This window comes from Meleagris gallopavo, chromosome 6 (genome assembly GCF_000146605.3).
Source record: "Meleagris gallopavo isolate NT-WF06-2002-E0010 breed Aviagen turkey brand Nicholas breeding stock chromosome 6, Turkey_5.1, whole genome shotgun sequence".
NCBI lineage: Eukaryota > Metazoa > Chordata > Aves > Galliformes > Phasianidae > Meleagris > Meleagris gallopavo.
Window position 1 is genome coordinate 39,388,922 of NC_015016.2, and position 23,187 is coordinate 39,412,108.

Sequence of the window (23,187 nt, forward strand, 5' to 3'; positions counted from 1 at the left end):
AAAAAAGAAAAAGAAAGAAAAAGAAAAAGCATCAGTCAACCCCCAAATGGAGAAAATGTGGGTGAAAGATTTCCAAAGTATTTCAAGGTCACTTACTAGTGTATTAATCTGTGCAGTTACATTCAACATCTGGAATAATTCTTGCAACAAACATTTCTTGAGCAAACAAATGAGAAGATCATTCAGCACTTGAAAATCAAAATTCTCACCACGGGCAACTTCTCTGTAATACCTGACAAATATCTGCACTGAAAAGCAATTAAAAATGTTTTACTTTGGGACAGCTGATGCTACTTAAGCAAATTATTTCCTAAATCTTTAAATGCAGTGTAACAACTCTTAATCATCCAGGATACTGTGGCACGGGGATATGGAGAAATACATAGGTACAAGGAATGTACCATGTTAACATCACTAAGTACAAAGTGAGTACTCTGAAATACCTCATGTCACTGAGCTGAACTCCCTAACTCCTGTAAGGATTCAAAAAAGCTTAGCTGACGTAGAGCAGCAGCAGAAAAAAGCACAAAATGAGGCTAAATGTGGCAGCACACCAAGGCAGTGAGGCTTTTCCAGACGCTCTAGAAGTAAAGTGCAGTGATGCCATGGTAGATGGCCTTACCAGCTGTTCCAGAGCTAGTTGTGATAGATGTCTGCTGTAGCCCCTGAGAACTCAAATGTTATCTGCATTACGGCACTATTTCATCAAAGGAACACAGGACACAGCAGGATCATATGTTCACATCAAATGTACTACACCCCCTCTACGCTTTCAAAAACTTAGCTACAAATAGAATGGCTGCTCAGGCTAAAATTAAGTCCTTTCTGACTGAACTCAAAGGTTCACACTGATCTGAATCAACTCTGCTCTCTAAAATATGAAAACTGGCATTGTTTGGACATACAGTAGTGTGAAAGGACTAAACTAAAGTTGTTTGGATGCTGTAATAGCACTTCACTTAAAATAGCTTAATTCTAAAGTTCCTGGATTTGTAATGTTTAGTCAAGATGTTGCTGAAAAGTGCCTTAACAAAATCCTGGTTGTTAAACTTTGCCCCAGTTACTCATATCTATTCTCAAGCCTAGTTTCATTCAGACTAAGTGCATTTCCTGGGTAAGACAGGTTTGTAACAATATCTTCAGATAACTGAGTACCCAAATACTCATCCTTAATGTGAAAACAGAACATGAAAACAGATAGGTTCCTCTAAAATGACAATTTTATTCATTGTTGAAATGTCACCTGTTTTTCTCCCAAGACTATTTAACTTGCTTTAAATAAACTATGTATCAGATACACATAAAAAGCTACCTGCACGTAGCTGCTACCATACCTGCACGCTTCAGAAGGCCTGATTCATTGATACTAATGTATGTCTTAAGTATTGCCATGCAAATCTAGAAAAAGATTTTAAAAAAAACAACATTAAGTATGACCTCAGTTTATGCCAAACTAAAGAACTACCCATAGACATAAGCTCTGTAAGGAAGAAAGCTTTACACTGCTTTTAACTATTTAACCTACAAATACTGATAAAAGCTGCTAGAAGGTAATTGGATCTGAAGGCAAATGCACTGTCAAAGGAAAGCAAATCAAACAGAAAAATAACGTAGACAAAACGTTTGGGAAAGGAGCTGCTGGGACCACAACTGCACACGTGTGGTATACACTCAGCAAAGAAAAAAAAAAACAAAAATTCTATGAATTTACTGACCACCACAAAGAGTCTCTCATAATGACACAAAGAAACAAGCTGGAAACTCAGTTATCATTTCACCCTGGACCCACTTACTTTAGAAATTCTACCCTCATGTTTGATTTTGTACTGGAACATTCACGTCTTAACATCATAAGTTGCTCCAAAAATACATAAACCTCAGGTTTGGGATACTTACACATTTTGCTGCAGATGAAAAAGGAAAGACTACTGAGATTAAACCCTCAGAGTTCTGAATCAGAAAACAAAACAAAACACAGCAACACCCCTTCAGATACTCTTTGTCACTTGTCGAACATCCACAATCTTTCCACCAAATAATTTAGAATTGGTCTTATACTTAATATACTTTGTGAAATAATGGAAAATCAAGAGACGTTTCTCCCTTCCAGATTTGTAAACATGTTATTATAGAATTGAGCTGTGCATATATTTAAAGGTAACTTCAAGATGAGGCAGGACCCACTCATTGAGTTTGTTACAGTGAATAAACTATCACAAAAGCAGGAGGTACTGGCTTCTGGCCAAGACACCTTTCTTATTTTAAATAACCATTAACCTTTTCAGATCACCGAGTCAAATTACATGAAAATTGTACATTAAAAACGTTGATTATAACATTACTTTTATTTTGAAAAACATCACGATGTTGTTGAACTGGTCTAAGAGATCCCTTATGGAAACCTGCACTGTCACTCTGCAATGGGTTAACCCATTTAATCCAAATCTACAATCCCAAGTGGCCAAGGGCATTTCTAAAACAAACTTGAGCACATGGTTACAGTATGTAAATCAATCTCCTTTCTTCAGCAATCTCTTATCCTCCTCCCCCTTTGGATTGACACCCAAAAAAGCCAACATTGCATCTGCAGCTTTGAATGTTCCAATTGTTAGTGAAATTGCTTGGAAAATCCAGTTGTAGCATGATTTAATCATGGGATATGACACACTACTCATGTAAAGGAAACAGACTGTGTGCTTCATTTAGAGATTCTAGAAGGCTTCAGCTGGTGGTTTTAATTTAAAGGTATTACTGAATATACAGACCACACAAAATGTGAGAATCTCTGAATTTTGAGTTAATCATAATAAATTTAAAATGAATGTTCATGAAACTAGAAAGAAATGATTTTCGTTTTCAAAAAGTAACGTAGATCACGCTACTCTGTCACCTACCACTTCATCCAGAAATCATCTAACATGACGATTTAATAAAAAGCTTAATAAAATGGTTGTGCATCTTTTATAAGCAACTGACTGCCCAGTAAAACAGTTTTACTGCAGTCACACGGAGGTGCTTAAATTACAAGAATGAGCACAAAAATCCATGACATCTTTCAGCATCTCCCAGTGTGCACTCCGAGGTTTAGTCAGAGGGAAAATCCCATGCTGCAGCACTGCTCTTGTTAAGAGATTTATTTCTTACAGGATATGAGCATCTCTGAAATGCACAGTCCATATTAACTGTGCCTGAAGATCACCAAAAGGACTAAAAATTATTTGACGTTGGTTATAGATGGTAATAATTGATCAGCACCAAATAAGTCTCCTTTATTTAAGAAGCCAGATTAAAAAGCATCAGCCAGCTGTAATGCTTTATTGGGACGAAGTTCCCTGCTCCTCATCAGCCATCTAGACACTGTGATCTACAATCTGTTGCTGCAGATCTACAGGTGGAGCAGGGGCTGTTCTCACGCTAAGAAAAGATACAAGCTTCCAGCCTTCGTCATCATGGCAGTTGCTGCTTCCCACAGCCTGATCTGCACAGACTCTCACTGCACTTCCTTGCAGGTATCGTTGGGGTTCAATCCCACGTGTGCACGCTCTCACAGAAGATTCACTCTATCTTTTTTGTTCAGCATCAGACTCTAGATACCGTGCAGTGTGTTGCCCTCTGTGTCTTAGTGACACAAATTCTCAACCACTATGTCCCTATGGGCAAGAACACCATCTTCCTCCTGCCCAAGCCTCAGTGAAAGGCTCTAATTATGCCCAGAAAGCAGCAACCACTCTCCAGCTTAACTTGAGGCCTCTGTACATGAGGATAAACTCATTGGTTTGTCAGACTCCCAAAAAAGATTTTTCATATTTTATATCGGCCAATCCAGGGGGTCTAGAGAATCTATAGTAAAAGTCTCAACTGTCAAAAGTATCACATCAGGATGTGATATGCATCTACTGTACTTGCAGGCAAAAGTTTAACCTTTTCATGCAACCACAGGGAATAAAACATGAGAAGTTCCAGCACCTTCAAGGAAATGAATTAAAAAAAAAAAAAAGGATGCTGGGCACCTTTTACCTCCAAATACTAAAGCTTTTTTCCTGCAGTAAGTGGTAATAAAGGATACATCCACACTGCAAAACAGCAGATGTCTGATACAAGAAGAGGAGATATTTCCCTGTATTAGTAACTCATTATTTTAATCAATTAGTTTTGCATTCCTGCATTAAAAAAATGCAACAACACAAAACATAGCCTTAATTGGATCTGCTGCTTACAACAAGCAAAATCAGCACTAACAACTCACTATTTTTGCCATTTTAATTTCAATGTCAAAAACATTCATTGTTACTATTAATATGTCTAATATTTTAAATTGCAATGAGATGCCTTTGCATAAATACAAATTTTTATTTATTTATTTATTTATTTAAAGACAGCAACCCCACTTAACTTTCTGAAAATGCCTACAATTACTGAAGCTCTTAAGAGCTGGAAAGATGCTGATGCTGAGAAACACCTGAAAATCTCAACAGAAGCACAGTGTTATTCTATGTCAAACAATGCTCCAACAGCGCTAGCACTTATGAGACATCTGAAACAATAAATTACCTAGTTTTGTATGGCCTTTCAAGTACGAAGTGATCAGGATTTTTCAGTCTTATTTCCTATAGCTGCTGAATAGACAGAACAAACAAAACTAAAAACTCAAAAGGCAGCTACTCTTGGAAGGCCAGCCCATGCCTAAACCTAGTTAAAGCCATCACCTTACCTCTGGGGAGTATTTAAAGAAGTCTTGATAGTCTTGTTTACTTTGCCTAATGCAAAAGAAATTTAACTATGTGAAATGGAAGGCAACTTTATTTAAATAAATAAAACCTGTAATTTGCAGAACTCTTTGAGCTCAAGAGTACGCTGATTTTCAAAACAAAGGATGTTTTCAAGAATTAAACCCCTGTTTACTTGTCAATTACAACTGTAAAGAGTACCAAATTCTAGCAAATTAGGCGTTAAGTCATCAACACTTTACTTAACAAAAAAGAAGGAACTTCCACTGTGGGGAAAAACAGCTTTCTTCAAAAATTCTGGTAACAATCACTGCTGGGAACTTAATACTAACCATGTAGACTAGTGTTCTGCTGAATGGATCATGAACAGGTTTATTTGCCCCAAATTTGACAAGATGACTTCTTTGTTCCTGCTTTACCAGTCCTCCTTTTATGTACTTTGGTGCCACCATGAGGTGTGCAGCCAATTATCATTTTAAATACACCTATTCAAAAAACCTCCAAAACAAAACAAAACGAAAATATACTTCTAGACTATCAAGAAAGTCAGGTTATGTTTGGTGGGCAGAAATTTAGGTGCACTGCACCATAGCTAAAATCATATTCAATAGCTCAACACAAATACTATAGTTCTGTAACACATACATACAGAAGCACTATAAACCATGACAATTCATAGAAATCAGCTGAAAATCACGGATATCCACTGTTCCCTGCCAAAGACATTGCACAACTGAGACAAAAAGAAAACATCCCATGATGAATTATTCTCAAATGATCCTAGCATTTTTAAACTGTCAGGTAAGTTTTTTTCCAAGAGGTTGCAAAGCATTAGGAAAAAAAAACCCCACAAAAACAGCTTTTCTCAAGACGTAAAAAGGAAAAACACTGAACTTGGAAGTATCACCAAACTACACCCACTTATTTTAGAAGTTCTGATACAATAAGTTTAAGATTTTAGAATAGCATTTGCCTCAATCAGGTTCAATGCTTATTATGTTATTTTTCGTATTTGCATTCTTTGATTTCATGCATACTGACACTCAAGATAAAATTGAAACTCACACCAATTAGATGCTAGATAAGAAATAATCTTGTGAGATCAGCTAAGGACAAGTTTAGGTATCTGTCTTTGTTTAGTTGTTTTAATATTTTATTTCCTTTTAAATGACTTATATAACCACCTAAGTCTCAGCCAATTCCAAAATCTCATTACATGACAGCACAATTAGTTTGCCTTCCACAGTTCTTGGAAGCAGTACAGACTTAATTTATCGTTAGAGGGTTTGAAAACACATCTACTTTTGCTCACCACTGTAAAGGTAATATTGTTTGCAAGTGGAAAAACTGCTGCTCTGTGAAACAGACGTGCACCTGCTTCACAAGTTTGCAGAAGGTAATACATCACAGATGGCTTCTGATTTTAAGAACTTATACAAAATCTGGGTTTGCTTGCAGGTCTCTGATGCTTACATGGAAATGTCTCCGAATCTTCCCATTTACTACTCTATACCGGCATGCTCTAATACTTGCTCTTTTGTTGATGTCTGTACTCTTAAAATATCTGCAAGTTCAAAGCTATACCATTTAAAAAGAAGGAACAAACCATAAAACATCTTCAAAAGGTCTTCTGAACATCATTTGACCCATCAGTCTCTGACATTTAATCTCTCTCAAAATATAAACGAAGACAGCAGATGCTGATTTGCATTAAAACCAGTTGCAACTTACAATCTATTACTTTCTTCACTAAATCTCCTTACCTTTTCATGCCCTGGTTTAGGAACATGCCAAAACCAACATTTTGACCTTTCACAGCCACGCAAAGTCACGAAATAAAATCTGCAGTATCTACGGGGCAGGTTAATCATCTCCAGGATCTGCTGGACTGAATGGGAAGCCTAAAAACAAAACAAAATTAAAACAAGCAGAAAAAAAGCAGCATTTTTTTTTTTTTTTTGTGAAAGCATGCATGTCCATTTTTGGAGATTTTCAGAATATCTAGGTACAAGAAGAATAAAAACAACAAAATACTGCATGGCTCTGGATAACTGTCTGAGAATTCTGGGTAGGTAAAATTCCTTCATCCTTCCCAGCACCCAGCAAAATGGATGACGCAGTCTCTCCTAAAAATACAAAACTTTCTCAGCTTTTCAGTTCTACAAAAACAATAAAACAAAGAGCATTATTCATGTTTTGTTTAAGCTGGAAACAGAATTCAACAAAGGTTCACTGTGAACATGTCTCATCATCACTGACTTTGTTCCCAGAAATTCTATTTATTCATTTATAACATTTTAGAGGACTAGAAACATAAATACACATAGGTTAATAATTTCTTACTATATAAAGAGAGAACTGTCTCAATATTCATAACAAATTTACAGCCAAAGTATCAAAATTCATTGAGGATTCAGCAACTCACTTTTATACTTCTGTCTGTCTTCCCTGTCTCAGAATCTCCATAAGTTTGCAGGGGCAGTGAAAATTTTTTTCCTGAGAATCTATCATCTAAAAATTAAGATAAGGACAATAAATGGATCATGTAATAAAATGAGTCATCGTCAAACCACTCTCATATATCTTATTTTCCTTTGTATTTAGAAATTCTTCAAGTCACAGGCATGATTAATGAAAATTTGATTAACACAGTCTAAAAACCAGTAATCTAACAAGAGATTTCTTAATTATCCTGATACGAAGTAAACAAACTTCAAGAGAAAGGACTTGAGGTTAAACTTTTAAATTAAAAACTTCACTACTTTGTGCGAGGTTTCTCATCTTGCTTAAGATGAGAAAAGAAATTGAATCAAAATATCCAGAAGTTCCAATCTCAAAAGGAAAAAAAACAAACAAACCTTTAGCAGTAATCCTTGCACTGCTGCATCACTAACAAGATTTTTTTTCCAGAACTGAAATAAAATCTTTAATAACCTACATGTTTTAAGTGCTACAATGTGAAGCTCAAGTCCAGTGGAAGTTACTGGGTTCTTAACCATGAAACTTGGGTTTAGATCCTTAATTAGTGCTGATGCTCGAGCTTTCTTCTTCTGAAGAATGAGTAATCTTGCAATATTAATGGAAGACACGAGTTCAAATTCTTCCATTTCATATTTAAATAGAAGGATGAGCTTTCAAATACCTTCCTTCCTAGGGTGCCCACTTGGCCTCTTTAAAGAACTGGGTATTCAAAAGACAAGGTGCTCAGTGCTTTCCAAAAAACTACAGTTTAAATAAAGAACATCCAAAAAAGAGGCATGTTCCAGTGGAGATTTGCACTCTTGATCTGTCCATCATTCTAGACAGACAGGACAGTCACAGGATGGGAAGCATATACATAACAGAACAATTAATTACAAAAATGTTAAGTACTGTCATAGCAGCATGATTTGTGCAGCAATGATAGGGAATTTAGGAAAGGAAAGATTTAGCCACAGAAAGAAGATCGAGAAAACAGTTAGCTACCAGCTGCAGAAATAAAATGCCCCCGAGAACTTTTAACTCAGAAGTTTCCTCCCACAGTTCTAGCTGTCACACAATCATGGAATCATCAAGGTTGGAAAAAATGACCTCTGAGATCATCTAGTCCAATCATCAGTTTATCCCCACTATGCCTACTAAACCATGTCCCCCTCACTGCCACATCTACACACTTCTTAAAAACCTCCAATGATGGTGACTCTTCTGCTTTCTCAGGCAGCCTATTCCAATGCAATACTACTCTTTCCAAAAAGAAATTTCTCCTAATAATCAGTCTAACAAGCCTGTTCCCACTGCCTGGAGTTTCTGGCCAGGTCCTTGGAACAGTCTGCACTCTCTATTCCTACCACATCAAACTAACAGGGAGCAGACCTTAAAGTGAAAGAGTTGATCCTGCCTTCGTTGTTCTGGGGAAACAAACAAACAAACAAACAAACAATAAAAACCCACAAAAAAACTGTTTTACTCTTTCCTGGCGCAGATGCTCTTGCTTTGGCAGTTTTTTCGACCAATGCTAAGGAAGCTTTAGAAGAACTCTTCAGAAGATTTATACACTTTTAAAGCCAAAGCCACAAGCAACTTTAAACCACTGTAGTCTACAGACATATTTTGCAGTTGCTTTTTAGAGTTTCTCACACTTCTTGCACTTCCTAAAAATACTGGGAAGTCATGTGACAATAAAATCGCTCTAAAAGCTCAGGCAGGCAGTATTATCTGAAATTAAACAAGAATGTCTGACACCAATCTCAATTCTAAAAATCCACATTTATAAATATCCATATCAACCAATAATTCTGAAAACATAATATCCCAAAACAGGTGCTGCAAAGGAACAAAATGCATATCTGTCCATAAATAAAGTCCTGTTTTCCTCCACCCTGTGTACCAAATAAAACTACATGTTTATGTAAGGCTCAACATCACAGTTCTCACGTGCAGAGAAGAAGAGAAGGAAACCATGACTACAGCTGCACTGAATTACGATTTCTCTATTAGTAGAAACACTTCAGTGGTACACTGCCCCAGTCATGAAATATACTAGGTAAAAATTAAATGCTGCTTATTAATTCTAGATCATTTCCTTGATCTGATTTAGTAAATGCTTCACAAACATTTGAGTTGGCATAAACAAGAAATTTTTTATCGTTGGCAAGGTGGGCAAACTCCTTTGCCAAGGAGTGCTGACAGATAATAATCAATCAAGAAAACCTGTTGTCACATTCTCTGACTACAAATAAAGAAAAATAAGTTACTTGCTAATAACACGGTTCATAGACAATCTGTCAAAATCCTAAGAATGCAGACATTATTGTACAATTGAAGTATTTGAAGACTATAAATAGCAAGATAAAATGGTTGATATCTGACCCTACCAAATAAGAAAATGGTTAAAAAATCCCAAACAAGAAACAAGTAAATAACTCAATAAACAAAAAATCAGTCTGTAATGAGATCTTACATTTATGCTTCCAGATGCACAGTTACCAAAAAATGACTTCGGAAACTGAAAAAAAAATCCTTACAATTTTGTAGGTAAGTAACACATGATAAAACCTCCAAAATTTATTTTGACAATAGAGCATACAGTACCATTCTTCCAGGGTTTCTGCACCATACTTTCACTGCAGTTGTTTGCATTTGGGGCATGCAATGGCAATTCTGAGAGCAGTTCACAGCTCACAAGATCTCTGTATTTACAGTCACTGCTGAGCATTAAAAAACAAATAGAGCCAAATTAAAAAAGGTGCTTCTTCCATATCATAAACAAATATAAGGAGGTATTAAGTGCATAAAAAATGACAATTTCTTCAAGAATTAAAGCGACACTAAAAAATTCACAGTAAAGTTGAATGGCTGGCAGTCCCAACAACTTTACTTTCATTACTCCCACAGCTTGGTCCAATCTCATTATGGTATCAGATGAGATTATTCTGTTCTGGAGTGTAATTACATAAAATTCTGTGAGTAGGAAGGGCATACATGAATCACTTTTTTTTTTTTTTTTTTCTTCACTTAGCTGACAGGAAGTTTGAGATGCTTTCTGCCACTTTTGAAGAAGCTCTACTTTTCAGGAGTCTGTTACATATAATGTCTGACAAAGAAGTAATCCACAGAACATTTGAACAGCCAACCATTTTCCTTCCTAATAATCGACTGTATTCCAGAGAACTCAAAACCTATTCTGCCTTTATTCCCAAATATATATATCCTAGATAATGAGATTTTGAAAATGTTTTGTTTTCCAAAATAAGGTATAAATATTGCTAACAAAATGCTTAATGATCTCTTTCTTACCTGTAAATAAAGCCATCGAAAAAAAAAAGATTCTTTAATCAGATTTCCCCCCCCTTTAATTAATAATTTAGGCTAAGTACAAATGACATCGCATCATTCTTGCTGCTTGGAGAAAGAAACAGACTTGCTATTTTCTGTGAGGGTCACTCCATTTATTTAGTAGCTCTTAGCCAGAGTATCTCAAACTGTTCCTGAACTGCACAGTTTTTAATACAGTTTGAAGGAAAAACGCTAATGCAGATGACAATAAATTGCATCCACCAAACCCAACAGCAATCTTTATTTCAGTCAATACAGACTATTATTCCTCAGCAGAGGGAAAATAAGATGCGTGCATCTAGTGGCCCAGAATTTTGCAATCACCACATAAAACGCTTTTTAACATATCCCTGTCATGCCAGCCTCAGAGCTGATAAAACAGGATTTTAACAGCAGCCCACCTTCACGATAGCAGTCTCAGCTTTTTTTAATCTTGACATCAAAATACACATAATTTTGCCAAGAACTCTAAACTTTATAGCTGTACAATCTGTTTGCTTATTGAACTGAAGTCACCATAAGAAGCAGAGTTTGTTAACGAGGAGTAACAATTGTGTTTTCTTCTAGATGAAATTTTGCAATGGTAATATTTTCCAGTAAAAGTAGAGAAAACAGTTTTACTCCAAGTAAAGGATTAAACATCCCTTCTCTAAGTACAGAGTGTTGCATTTCAACTATGACAGCGTATCTTAGCTCTAATGCTCTGTTAAGGAACGAAATGAATTACTGTGGTATCCCTTGCACAAACTTTTTTATCCAGCATAATCTACTTTTTCTGTAGCATAAAGAGCCATATATGCTATGAAGGAAACCTACAACACTTAAACAGGAGGAGGAGCTTGGAGCTTCTAGCTGATTAATGAATAGAAGCAGCATTTTCCATTTAATGCACTCTGTGACAGACTTCAGTCACAGAAACGTGAGTGGTGCTGGAAAAAAACAATACTCTATGCTAAAGTTCTATGACTACTTGTGAAAATTACTCTAAAATGTCTATGATTCAATTGCTCTTTTGATTATCAGAATATTCCATAATTTAAGTATAACTTTGATATTTTTTCTACAAAGTCATCTTCTGCTTCATTTTTTTTCCGCTGACGCTGAATGGAAGTTGCAACTGAAGGATTCTGAATTGTACATATGCAAGTCATACAGACAATAAATAGTGTAAGCATCATCTGAAGCTGACACAACAGTTAAGCACATGCTGAACTCCACATGCCATATTTTTAAGTGTCTTTTTCATTCAGGTATTTGTCAGCCTGAATCTGAATGAAATCTTTAAATCCTCTCATGAATTCTGTTGAGTTCAAAGAGATATAGAAATGAAAGTGTTATTTTTATTTAATTCTAGCAAGTACTATTCTGGGTGAAGATACATCTCATATTACACTCATATAGAGATGCCAGAACAAGTGAGACTCCAGCATAAAGAGAATAAATTTAGTCAGCTGCCAGAGGACAAAATATCTTCTGTTGTCCTGCTAGGCTTTAACTAGAATACTGACTGGTATAACCTTGTTGTTAGTACACAGAAATTATATTATTTCATTTTTATTTTCTTATATAACAGAAAACATTAATTAAAATGCTGACGGTGTACTGGTAAAAATATCATATTCCATTTGTAGAGTGACTGGGGAACATCATGTTACCTTAAGGACACAGTACATGTACCTTTTTTCAGCTTCGTTTTTTTCTCTTGGTTCCACAGCAGCCACTCTATCTGCAAACTTGAACTGTAAAGATATTTAAAATAAACCTTTATGGTTTGAGTTTGATTAAGTCTGAGGTTTGGAAAATACCTACAACTAATCTCACAGCACTGAAAAACAAAATATTGGGATCTTGACTTTATATATAAAGTCATAGCACCCTGAAGTAGCCCATCTTTGGAGTGGCCTGGCAGAACTGCAACAAGTACTACTTAATCAATAACCTGTACCATTTGACAGCCTTTTATATCCTTTCTAAGAGTAGGGGAAAAAAGAGTGCTGTTCACTTTGTGAATCAGACTTTATGAGTGCCAACTCCATTTACTGAAGGAAACATTTATATTCTTCTTTTAAACATCGATTTTACCAAGGAAATCAATTCTTTATTGTTTGATTACCTCACTCGTGCACTTACCAATCTTCAGCCATCTGTACTTTGCAGTTTAACTTACCCAGTAAAGACCATTATCCACTCCAGAAGTAGTGGAAAATGACAGACACTATCAGCACCTGTGTCTGAGCGGCAGTGAAATGCAAATTTTAATCCATTATCAAATAAGTAAATACCATAAAACTTCAGCAACTCTTAAAAAATCCTAGGCAGCTTATCTAGAAGAAGGAGGTGATAGAAGGTAGAAAGGTCAAATAATGTCACTGAGTATGAAAATTGCTTAACGCTCCCGCAGATTGCCAGGAAATCAGTATGTTAATGTCATGGAAGGTTTGCCCAAGTAATCAACCGCACAACACTTCTGAGATGCAGGATGGCTGCGTAGCTCCCCAGCTTTCAAACACCACCCCATTCTTCCAAGACTGTGTGGTGAGAAATATTTGACACCAACTTTTACTAGGTATGTCACTTACTCACAGAAGTGTCTGTGTGTCCATTGGAACAGTCCCTTCCAAAGAGAATTACTGTAAAAACTGAGATGACAACATGCTGTTTCATATCAAATTTGATGACAGGTTATTAATGACAGGTTAGGAAAATTAAGTTCCACCAAGCAAAAATTTAAGTGTCAACAGCACACAGTAATTGTAACACTCTGAAAATAATATTCCTTCCATTACAGGAATCTAAAAGTGTTGATGAAACAGCATCAGCAATTACAACTGCCCAAGTACACGGATTTCTTAATCTATTTCTTAAACTGTTCAGTGACAAAGCATTATTTCTCAGTACCTTTTCATCTAGTTCAAAACTCTTTAGAAGTTCATCCAGTTCTGTTAGCTGTCCATCTTCGAAAGAGTCCTCAGTAAAACTTTGCATAGGACTGTTTCCACTGGAGGAATTGTGGGTTTTAATATCTGAAGCTGAGAATGCACAAACACATCGTTTGTTTCCCATACTATAAGCTAGCAGAGCTTTTATCTCCTACGTATTCTAAAAACTTAATACTAATGACATTTAAGAACCTGTAGGACATTGTAAATGCAAAATTTGTATGTAAAATTATTCCATTTAAAGCATATGAGCCCTGTCAAATAAATATTAAACTGAATCTGCAATTAAAATTCCAATTGGGCTGTATGTTCTACAGTAGTAACCGCAGAACAGTACAACAGGTTTATTTATATCACATTTAATTCAGAATTTTAAAAATAAACTCAGTTAAGATTTATTGTAACGGCCCAAGATATATATATAGCAATTTGCTAAGCAAATAATGACTTAAGTCTTTACTGGAGAAAGGGAAAAGTTAATTATAATGACACGATGCAACTCGGCAGTAAATACAGGCAGCTATGAAAAACTCAAAATTCATGTAAGGAGTATTCAATGCCAGGAAATGTCAGAATCTTCTGTAAGCGCTGCAGGAAATGAAAGGAACAACTGACTGCAGTTTTCTGAAGCAGCTCTTTACGCACAATAAAAGAGCTTTTCATTAGAAAAAAATTCTCTGTTTCATTGGATGACCGTCACCAGTCTGTATCATCATCGGTACACATCAGCAAGAAGACAATGTACGTAACATTTCTACTTGAAAGACAAAGATGACTGACGTCATCCAGATTGCTCAGCCCTAACTGCAGTATTTGCTGCCATTCTTACACTGTGAAACCACTCAGACAAACAGCCATGACGTCCCTGTGTAACACAATGCACCAATGAAGTAAAATGTATTTCCAAATGAACACGTAAGTTGCCACTGATAACCACTATCAGTCATCTTTTTTTGTTCTGCACAGGTAATTTGTCTTTTAGGAAGTCATGAATCAAGCATAGATTGATGTGAATGAGGTTACTTAAGTGTGTGATGAAATGCTACATTAATCAGACCTGGGAAGAAAAAGCTGCTTAAACCTTTTTCTTTGTTTTCAGCACAAGAAGACTCAAAGTTTTTTGGCCTCTAATTTTATTTGACTATGACGTAAAACAACAATTAGTTTAAACAAACACAAAAGTCCTGAACAGCACAGGACCTGCTTCCAGGTTTGGTTTCGATCACCTCAATTCTGCAGATGCCACCATATCTACCCTGTTTACAAGGTAAGAGGTCTCTAACTGTAGACTTGCTCCCTACTTCTCTTCAGAGGCCTTGGTGTCTGAGCTCTTAAACCCTCATTATCTTTCATTTTTGCCTTCTAATCACTAAGATGTTAAACTTTTTCTCCTCTCACTATTCCCAAGGGGAAATTCACTCCTTTTTCTCCAGGATACTACTTCTACCCAAACCACTTACTTCTTCAACATGAACTTAACACATTAATATGAAAACATTCAATGTCCTACTACTGTCTAATCAACTAACAGAAATTTCTGGTTAAAGAGCAAGGGATGTCAGAAGGATACAATCAACAGACAGGAATCACAGAAAAAGATGTTCTTGTAAGAGATTCGTATCATTTCAAAAAGACCTGCATTTCATATAATTGGGAAATCACTGTTACAATAAAAGACATTATTAGCTGACACATTCTCATTTTACATGGAAAGTATAAATCCTAGGTTTTCTCCCGAATATCTTTGTGGTTACCTTCTTCTTGATTGCATGTTCAAAAACTTCTAAAAACACTTACCTTTTAGCATCAAATCCCACGAATTTTCAGCATCATTCAACTTTCCAGATTCTTGTATATTAATGTCTCTGTTTTGAACAAAAGGTGTACTTAACATTCTCATCTTGCAAAACAGAATTAATTTAACCAGTTACGTACAATTAAAGTTCTCAGTAATGCTTTTAGCTACGGACAGATCCTTCCTTACAACACACTACCCTCATTAGAGTGTTCTTAAATCTCTTTTGGCTGTTCTATGTTTATTCCCATAAATGTACATGTAAGTACGATAAGAAAAGCTAAGACATTTCCAAATCAAATTTTCTACTAAGATCTCATCACCTCCTTTCACCTTTGCTTAAACTATTGAAGAGCGGAATCTTTTCTATTCAGTACATTATTGAAAGAGCGTACTAACAAACCAATTCAGGAGTTTGAAATAAAGAAATGTGATTTGTGGTGATTTTACATTCAAGATATTTTGCATAACAATGAATCCTAAAGACAGCAAGAAAAATTTCTGTTTGCAGAAAGATACTTAGCTCACTTACTTTAAAGAACAGTTGGAAATAAGAACGGCAATTTGCAAGAACCTAGTGAAAACAACAGTTCCCCAGTATGTGCAACTTTGAACTATGCACACTGTGGTACAAATATCTACATATGTCTACAAAAATTACTAAGAAGCAGATTTTAATTATGCCACAGCAAGTCTGCAGAGATAGGAGGGATTTTTCTCAGAATTAGGTTTTCTGTAAGCTTATTCCCTCTCTCTCCCATGCATTTATATGAAATGCAGAGGTTGAGTGATTTTGCTTTTAACTATTCTTCTCTCAAATCGCAATGCAGATAAGCTTCAGAAAGCTATCATCATCAAACTCTTTTTTTTTTTTTAAATTGGAAAATACATAAAAGAGTCAAGAGACTGAAATCTTCATGCTCAGGTCAGAAGCCATTTCCAAATCTTTACCAGATTTTGCTGCGTATGTGGAACATTTACAGGAGCCACATCATAAGATCTTGTCAAGAAGGTGCCTCCATCCCATACAGCATGTTGCATCTATCACCAGCTTGAGAAATCTAAGAGCACTGACAGAACCTTAAGGAGTCAATGCATTTTAGAGTTCTGGAAATGAGGACAGATTGGGTAATGTCAGAGTTTGAGTAGTGAATGCAAAATGATCTTGCATGCTGCTGCTGATTAAATTTAAACAAATCTCCTTACAGCACAAGCTGTGCTAACCAGCGTAGCTCACTTTGCTACTCTGCATTTGAAAAAGGATTAAATTTTGCGAGTTTTACTTGAAAGGAGGAAAGTAAAAAGCAGAAGTGTCCTAAAAGCAAGAAAGGGTACTGATACTCTGTCAGAGGTAGTCGCCTTGTGCACAAAGGGAATACTCATACTAACAAATTTACTATGACACAGCCTAACTACTTCTTAAGAAGTTGGATGCTCCTACTAAAGACATATCATCTGAGTACTGCTCTTCACAGGTTTGCTTAAGCAGAAGTATTTTTATATTAAAAAAAGAAGCTTAATATTCTCATGAAATCAGTTTTCTCTAGAAAACTGATTGGCACACTGATGAAGATTCCCTTCCTCTCCCGTGTGAGCTTAGTGACAGAAAAAGGATAAGAAGTGCAAAGACACACACAAAAAAAACAAATGCAGTTATTAGATGGCAACATTGGAAAAAGTTAAATTATCGTTTAAAATAAAGACAACCTAAAGCTACCCAGAAAGCACAGAGAAAGAAAATAAAACACTCATCAATAAAAACCCCTAATTTTCAGATAAAATTCTTGTGCAATTCCTACCTAGAGAATTTAATCTTAAAATTCCTTTATCAAAGAAAATTATTAGAGCTTAGAGAGAAAACAAGATTACAGAGTTGATGAGTTAATCACAGAATGGAATCATAGAATGGTTTGAGTTGGAAGACACCTTTAAGATCATCTAGTTCCAACTCCCTGCTATAGGCAGGGATACCTCCCTCTAGGCCAGGCTGCTCACAGCCCCATCCAGCCTGGCTTTGAGTGCTTCCAGGGAGGAGGTACCCACAACCTCTCTGTTCCAGTGTCTCACCACCCTCACAGTAAAGTATTTCTTTCTAATACCTAAATTTATCCTCTTCAGTTAAAAGCTATTTCCCTTTGTCCTTTGCTACATACCCTTATAGAAAATCCCTCCCTAGCTTTCCTGTAGGCTCCTTCACATACTGGAAGGCCTATCTCACAAAGCACTATGGCTTGATTTATAAAAGCTTGTTGCCCCACCCCCGTGACTTCAAAATCCAGAAAAACACAAATGCCTACAAATGCATATTAGACACTTGCTGCATGAAGATGCAGGATCCTAAATAAGTGTAACATGTTAGCCAAATTACAGATTTGAGAATTATTCACACGTGAGGTTGTAGAAGAGAACTTCAGAATGGAACACTACTGTGGAGACAGTCGCTTACTCATACAGACTCAGTAAAAGAATATGCTACACCTAGAAAAAAGACATAAATACTGTACGAATTTACATGTAAAATCTACTTTCAAAGGGATACTGCTTAAGTCAGATAAACAAAAATAATTAGTTATTAAGACAATTATTGTTAATAATCAGCTTTGCTTATATTTCATATTTCACTTCATCTATACCAATGCTTGAGGATTAGGTATTCCTTCCATTCAGAGTTTATCCTAGTTCTTTAAAACAAAAACCAAACCAAACCAAACCAAAACCAGAAAAATTTATTTGCACTCAGAAAACTACCATATCACAATCAAGCTTTGACACTTAGGAAGACTGTCTACTACAACCAAAGTGTATCAATACGAGGTTAAAGTACTTAGCATTATTGTCAGAAAGCAGAACAGTAAGCATACCTAAAATTACCATTTACTGAATGACTGTTTTCTGAAGTAACAGCACACTCGGGATATTGCTTTTCCTCTTTAATGAAGATGCTAGAACAGCATGCCTTTGCAGGACAATTTTCACTGTCTGTGACTGTAAGCTCCTCTTCGCCACTGGTTCCAAAAAGATCAGGGTCATCCTGGATCACATCAATGACAAGAACATCTTTGTTGTAAGCTTCAAGAACATCTGGAAACTTTTCATTTTTTGTGTTGTGGAAGATTGACTTTTGATTTGCTATCATCATGTATTTCTAATGCAACACAGTGGTCAACTGCATCTCCTGAATGATGGCAAACCTCTGATTTCCATACAAATTCAGTACCACAGAAGTCAGGTGAAGATGATTTTATCTGTCCCTCAAGAGGACATGGGTATAAAAAGACAGGATCAGGGAGTACGGACATCTCATCTGAAAGCTTTTCAGAGCCATCATGCCAGAAGTCCTTATTGTTGACCTCATCAGCTTTTTTCTTCATGGAAGCTGGAGATACAGCATCACTTACTACAGGAAGAGGCTGCTGCTTCACCTTCATCAAGGTAGTCTTCTCATCTCTTTTCTGACTTCCTGAAACACTAGTGCTATCAAGTTCTGGTGGGCTACCGGTTTTACTCTCAAATGAACTGACAGGTTCCAACGTCCCAGATTCAGGTTTGTTTCTGCGTAAAGGTATTTTGAAACTTGTCAGGTTTCTGGTGTTTAGTACTGCTGTTTGTTTTAATTCAGAAAGCATCTGGTTCACAACTGATGCTTCATGGTCTAAGTTTACTCCGTTTCGTTTTCCTTTAGATGCACTATTCTGGCCTGCCACAGACAGGTTTCTCTTTGTTACAGCTCCTTTATCTTTTGCACTTGTAAAATTTGACGTTGCTTTTTCTTCTTGCAGATCATCATGGTTAAAAGACACAGCACTTTTAACCATATTTACTGGTGATTCCGCATTTTCATTGCTCATTCTACAAGTCTCATAAATACCCACAGAAGAAGATTCTGAGATTTCAACTGAAGTTAGACAGTCAGCGTTTAGATCCATTATTTTATGCGCAGGTTCTTTGTTAACTTCTGCCAATGATGTATGCAAAACCAACTGTCTCAAACTCCCTGTCACAGCACTGTTTCCTATAGTTTTGACACTGCTTTCATCAGAGGACTCTGCAAAGACTGGACTTAAAATTATTTTTCCTTCTGAGACAGACCCATGACTTTCAGGGACCCATCCAGAAGTCCTGGCACAAGATTCAATAGGCCAAACATGCTTGCCAGTCATAGGTATTGCTCTTTGACAGGTAAACTGTCTCAATTTCTTTTTAACTTTATTTAATTTTTCATCCATCATGCTGCTGTGATGATTAGAAACATTTTGGGCATGAGTTAATGCTCTCAGACTACCTGAAGTAGGAAAACGGCACTGTGATGCCACAATGTTTGAATCTTCTCTTTCTGCTACTATAGACAGATCAGATGTCTTCTTACAGCTATCTTCAAATGCAAGTAATTTAGTACTCTTCTTTCTCCTATTCCTTCTACTCTTCAGTGCTTCACAAGTATTGCTTTCTGTACATAGATGAGATGCACAATCATACAAATTTGACAGACCTGTTTCTTTATTATTTAGTCCTGAGGTTCCAGAGGAGTCTGAAGAGGCAACTGCTGCTTCTGCTGGTAACTCACACTTACTGCATTCATTAGTAACATTTGGGAAAACAGTCTGCATGGCTGACATCTCAGTGATTTTCATCTTTTTTCTACTCTTTCTAACAGTATTACATTTTTTTTCACTTGAGAACTTACTGTTTTTACTCTGGTTGCACAAAAAATGCCCTTTATGCTGAGCTTTTACTTCTTTATTAAACACTAAACTATCTTTTATGAGTGATCTCTCATTTTGCATTCTATTAGTGCTGCAATTTATATCACTCCATTCTACAGTATCGCCAGGACTAATGGAATTCCTCTCATCCTGGGCTTTATGGAAGAATCCACTTACATTTAAGGTGCTCGTAGCTCCATTCACTGAAGATTTTACCAATGTACTGATGCAACTACAGGCCTCCAATCTTACAAATGGATTCTTCCTTGTTACATCGAGCAAGTTGTTACCACTGTTTAGGCTGTTTCCACTATTCTCTGTATCATCATGTTCTGCATTTATCACTTTTTCAGCTGCAGTTAGGCTAAGATTCTGCAAGCACTTGATAGAATCAGTTCTGGGTTTCCTTTTTCTAAGCTGTACACCAGACTTTTTAGTTTCAGGATGACACAGAAAAATCTTGCTTTGTGTCCCACTTGATGCATCAACTGCAGGAGATTCCAAGAAGTGAGATTCCTTTTCACAGGGATTTTCTGATCTCATTAGATTTGACTTACACTTCTTCACAGCTTGTATACCTGAGTTTTGTTTATTTTTTTCTGTTTTTTCTTTGCTGCTCAGAAACAAAGCAATCTCATTAAAGAGCACACTAAGGGAAAAAACAACAACAACCCTATTGCAGAATTTTACAAAAAGAACAAAAAACAGTCAAGGTTAGTAAAGAGCATAACACCACATAAGGCAAAAACATTTCAGTTGCATTTCACCATTTTTTTTCTTTAAGTAAGCACTGTTAGCAGCCTTAAAAGTATCAAATTATGTTGTCTTCAGAAAACGTACAGATAAACAACAGAACCTGAAGATGCTGAAAGGTCAATGGAAGCTGTATATTTAAAATGGGTGGAAACCAATTACAGCAAGTCTGCCAAGAAAATGCTTATGGCATTTGCACAATCGGCCTTACAAATCTTTTGTTTACATAATACATTCTCTGTAATGGAAAAGCTTATGAACATAATAATACACCCATTTATTTCAGATATATAGTCCAATTAAATGCATAAGACTGTCCCAGATCCAAGAAAATTCCAGGACATGCAATTTTGTAAAATACTTTCTACTTGAGAGCAAATACAGATTCTGTAAACTGTACATGCAAAAATATGAAGAATTAACCTGAGAACATACTGGTAAAATTTTGTTAAGATCTCAATTTTCAAAGTAAAACAATTTTAATATCTCATTTTTTCAGGATATGGTATCTAGGTTAATTATTTATTAATAACCTACAGCAAATGTTTGTCATTGGAATATATTCATATTTAAAGCAAAAAGAATGTCTTATATATAACTGTCCTGAAAAAAGGAGATTTTTTAAAACCCTATTCTAAAATTGTTCAGCTGATGTAATTCTCTTAATATCGCAAAATAAAATCTAAAATTCTTACTCAGGGCCTGCTGCTCCTGATACCCCTTACTTCCTCTATTCACTCCCAGGTAACATGGTCTACTCTCTTTTGGGCTAAATGACTGCTTTTCTACTTCAAAAAAAGATTTCCCTTTTCCTAAAGTCCCTATCTCAAGAAGTGTAAAGATAAGAGCTAAGTGACTGGTCACATGTTAACAGGCTCTTTGAGTCAGGATACACACCACTCTTTCCTGCCTGCATGACTTTGTCCCTCAAAGTCACTTCCACCTGCAGAAGTAAAGTTATCTCCTATTTTTAGTTTCTAATGAGGTCTTACTGCAGCAGCAGTCCCTTGCCCTGGAAGCCCAAATTCTACACCTGTACTTCTACAATGGGGCACAAATGCTTACCACTTTCCTGCAAGCTATCTGCTCCTTTCTGAAGGTCTGAGCTCAGCTGATGTTCTACGATGCAACACTTGCGCTGCTCTCCTCCAGCTGCTGATTGTTCTTGGCCACTTAAGTCCTGCACACACAGTAATGGCAATGAGTCTTCCTCTGTCAGACTTACAGAGTTTTCCTTGGACTCCACACACTGTGTATACAGGTCTAGCAGGGCAGATCTTGGCTCCTGTAGTTCTGATTTCACCAAAGACTGCCTGCGTTTCTTTGTCAAGTATCTCTTTCCTTCCTTCTTTGTCTTTTTCAGCCTTTCCAAGGAACACCCATTCATACTCTCTGGGTTACCCACCACTTCCTGAGGTTCTGGTTCAGACAAGAAAGACTCCTCAGTCTCCAAACTCTTAAGACCTGGGATTTGCAGATTCAGTATCATTAATGAGGCAGTGCCTTTCATTTCAGTGCTACACACACCCTTTCTAGGCTGCAGCACCTCAGGTTCTGACAAACAGGAAACAACACTATGCCCCTCTGTCCTCTCAAGACCCTCCTCCAAGGCTGGGATTTGCAATTTCAATTCCATATAGGAATGCTTGCGTTTTTTTCCTGAGGGTTTCATATTCTCCTGGAAACCGGAGAGGTTTGGTCTTTCTGGGCTGCCAGTCTTTCCTGACAGTGTCTTCTGCAAGTCAGTTCCTAAGCAAAATGACTGCTGACCTTGTCCTGTCTCTTTGCCTACAGTCTTTTCCAAACACACTCCCGCCACTATGGCTGCTTGCCCACCTTCACACACTGCACTGTCTGATACCTGCAGAGCAGAACCATTCTTCCTTTCAGAAGACACTCTGCTCTGTATCCCCTTGTTTTTCTTACCACCCGGCCTCTGCCTGCTCTTGGCTTGCTCCTTCTGCACAGACAGAAGAAAAGTAAGCTCAGAGGAACCTCCAGAGAGTGCAGCAGGTTGGGAATGTGAAGGTGAGGGCTGCTCGGGTTCCCTCTCTGGTGCCAGCTGAGGACTCAGCTCGACTACCACCTGCTTCCCTAGCTCACACTCCACCTCTGCACCCCGGAGAACAAGCAGTGTCTCAGCCCCAACCACCTTCCCAGATCTTAACTGCGGCATTGTGGGGGACACCACCAAGCCTTGCAAACCCACACACCTGCACACCTCTACCAGCACACTGTCTAGCCTGTGCCCTGAGAAGTGCAGGCCCGAGCAGGAAAGGAGCACAACCTTCTCCTGCCGCAGCAGAATCTGGCCCGAGAGAAACACAGCCTGGGAGCCCACAGCCACCAGCTAGTTCCCACCCCACGCCTCCCTACTGCCTCACAGACAGATACCACCACCGCCTCTGCCGCCTCCCACCACCCTCCCCACACTGCGGGTCCCTCGCCACTTCTCA

General features: G+C 37.1%; 1 protein-coding gene across 5 annotated transcripts in view; it reads right to left on the minus strand.

Moving 5' to 3' along the window:
* Positions 1-21,884, minus strand: part of TOPAZ1 (testis and ovary specific PAZ domain containing 1) — a 56,646-nt gene extending 34,762 nt beyond the window's left edge. For 2 of the 5 annotated variants that reach the window (XR_002116168.1, XM_010712901.3), the window contains exons 1-9: positions 18,137-18,508; positions 15,278-15,345; positions 13,440-13,570; positions 12,219-12,280; positions 9,798-9,913; positions 7,153-7,238; positions 6,491-6,628; positions 1,335-1,398; positions 97-248 (exon numbers count right to left, since the gene is read on the minus strand). Coding sequence is in view for 4 of the 5 variants with exons in the window: in XM_010712901.3 (XP_010711203.1) it covers positions 97-248; positions 1,335-1,398; positions 6,491-6,628; positions 7,153-7,238; positions 9,798-9,913; positions 12,219-12,280; positions 13,440-13,570; positions 15,278-15,345; positions 18,137-18,414 (1,095 nt within the window). In the remaining variant the exon portion in view is untranslated. Of the gene's footprint in view, positions 1-96; positions 249-1,334; positions 1,399-6,490; positions 6,629-7,152; positions 7,239-9,797; positions 9,914-12,218; positions 12,281-13,439; positions 13,571-15,277; positions 15,346-18,136; positions 20,592-21,796 lie in introns of those variants that run through there. The other 3 variants (XM_019616538.2, XM_019616537.2, XM_019616539.1) reach the window with 3 other exon arrangements.
* Between the last annotated feature and the right edge of the window lie 1,303 nt (positions 21,885-23,187).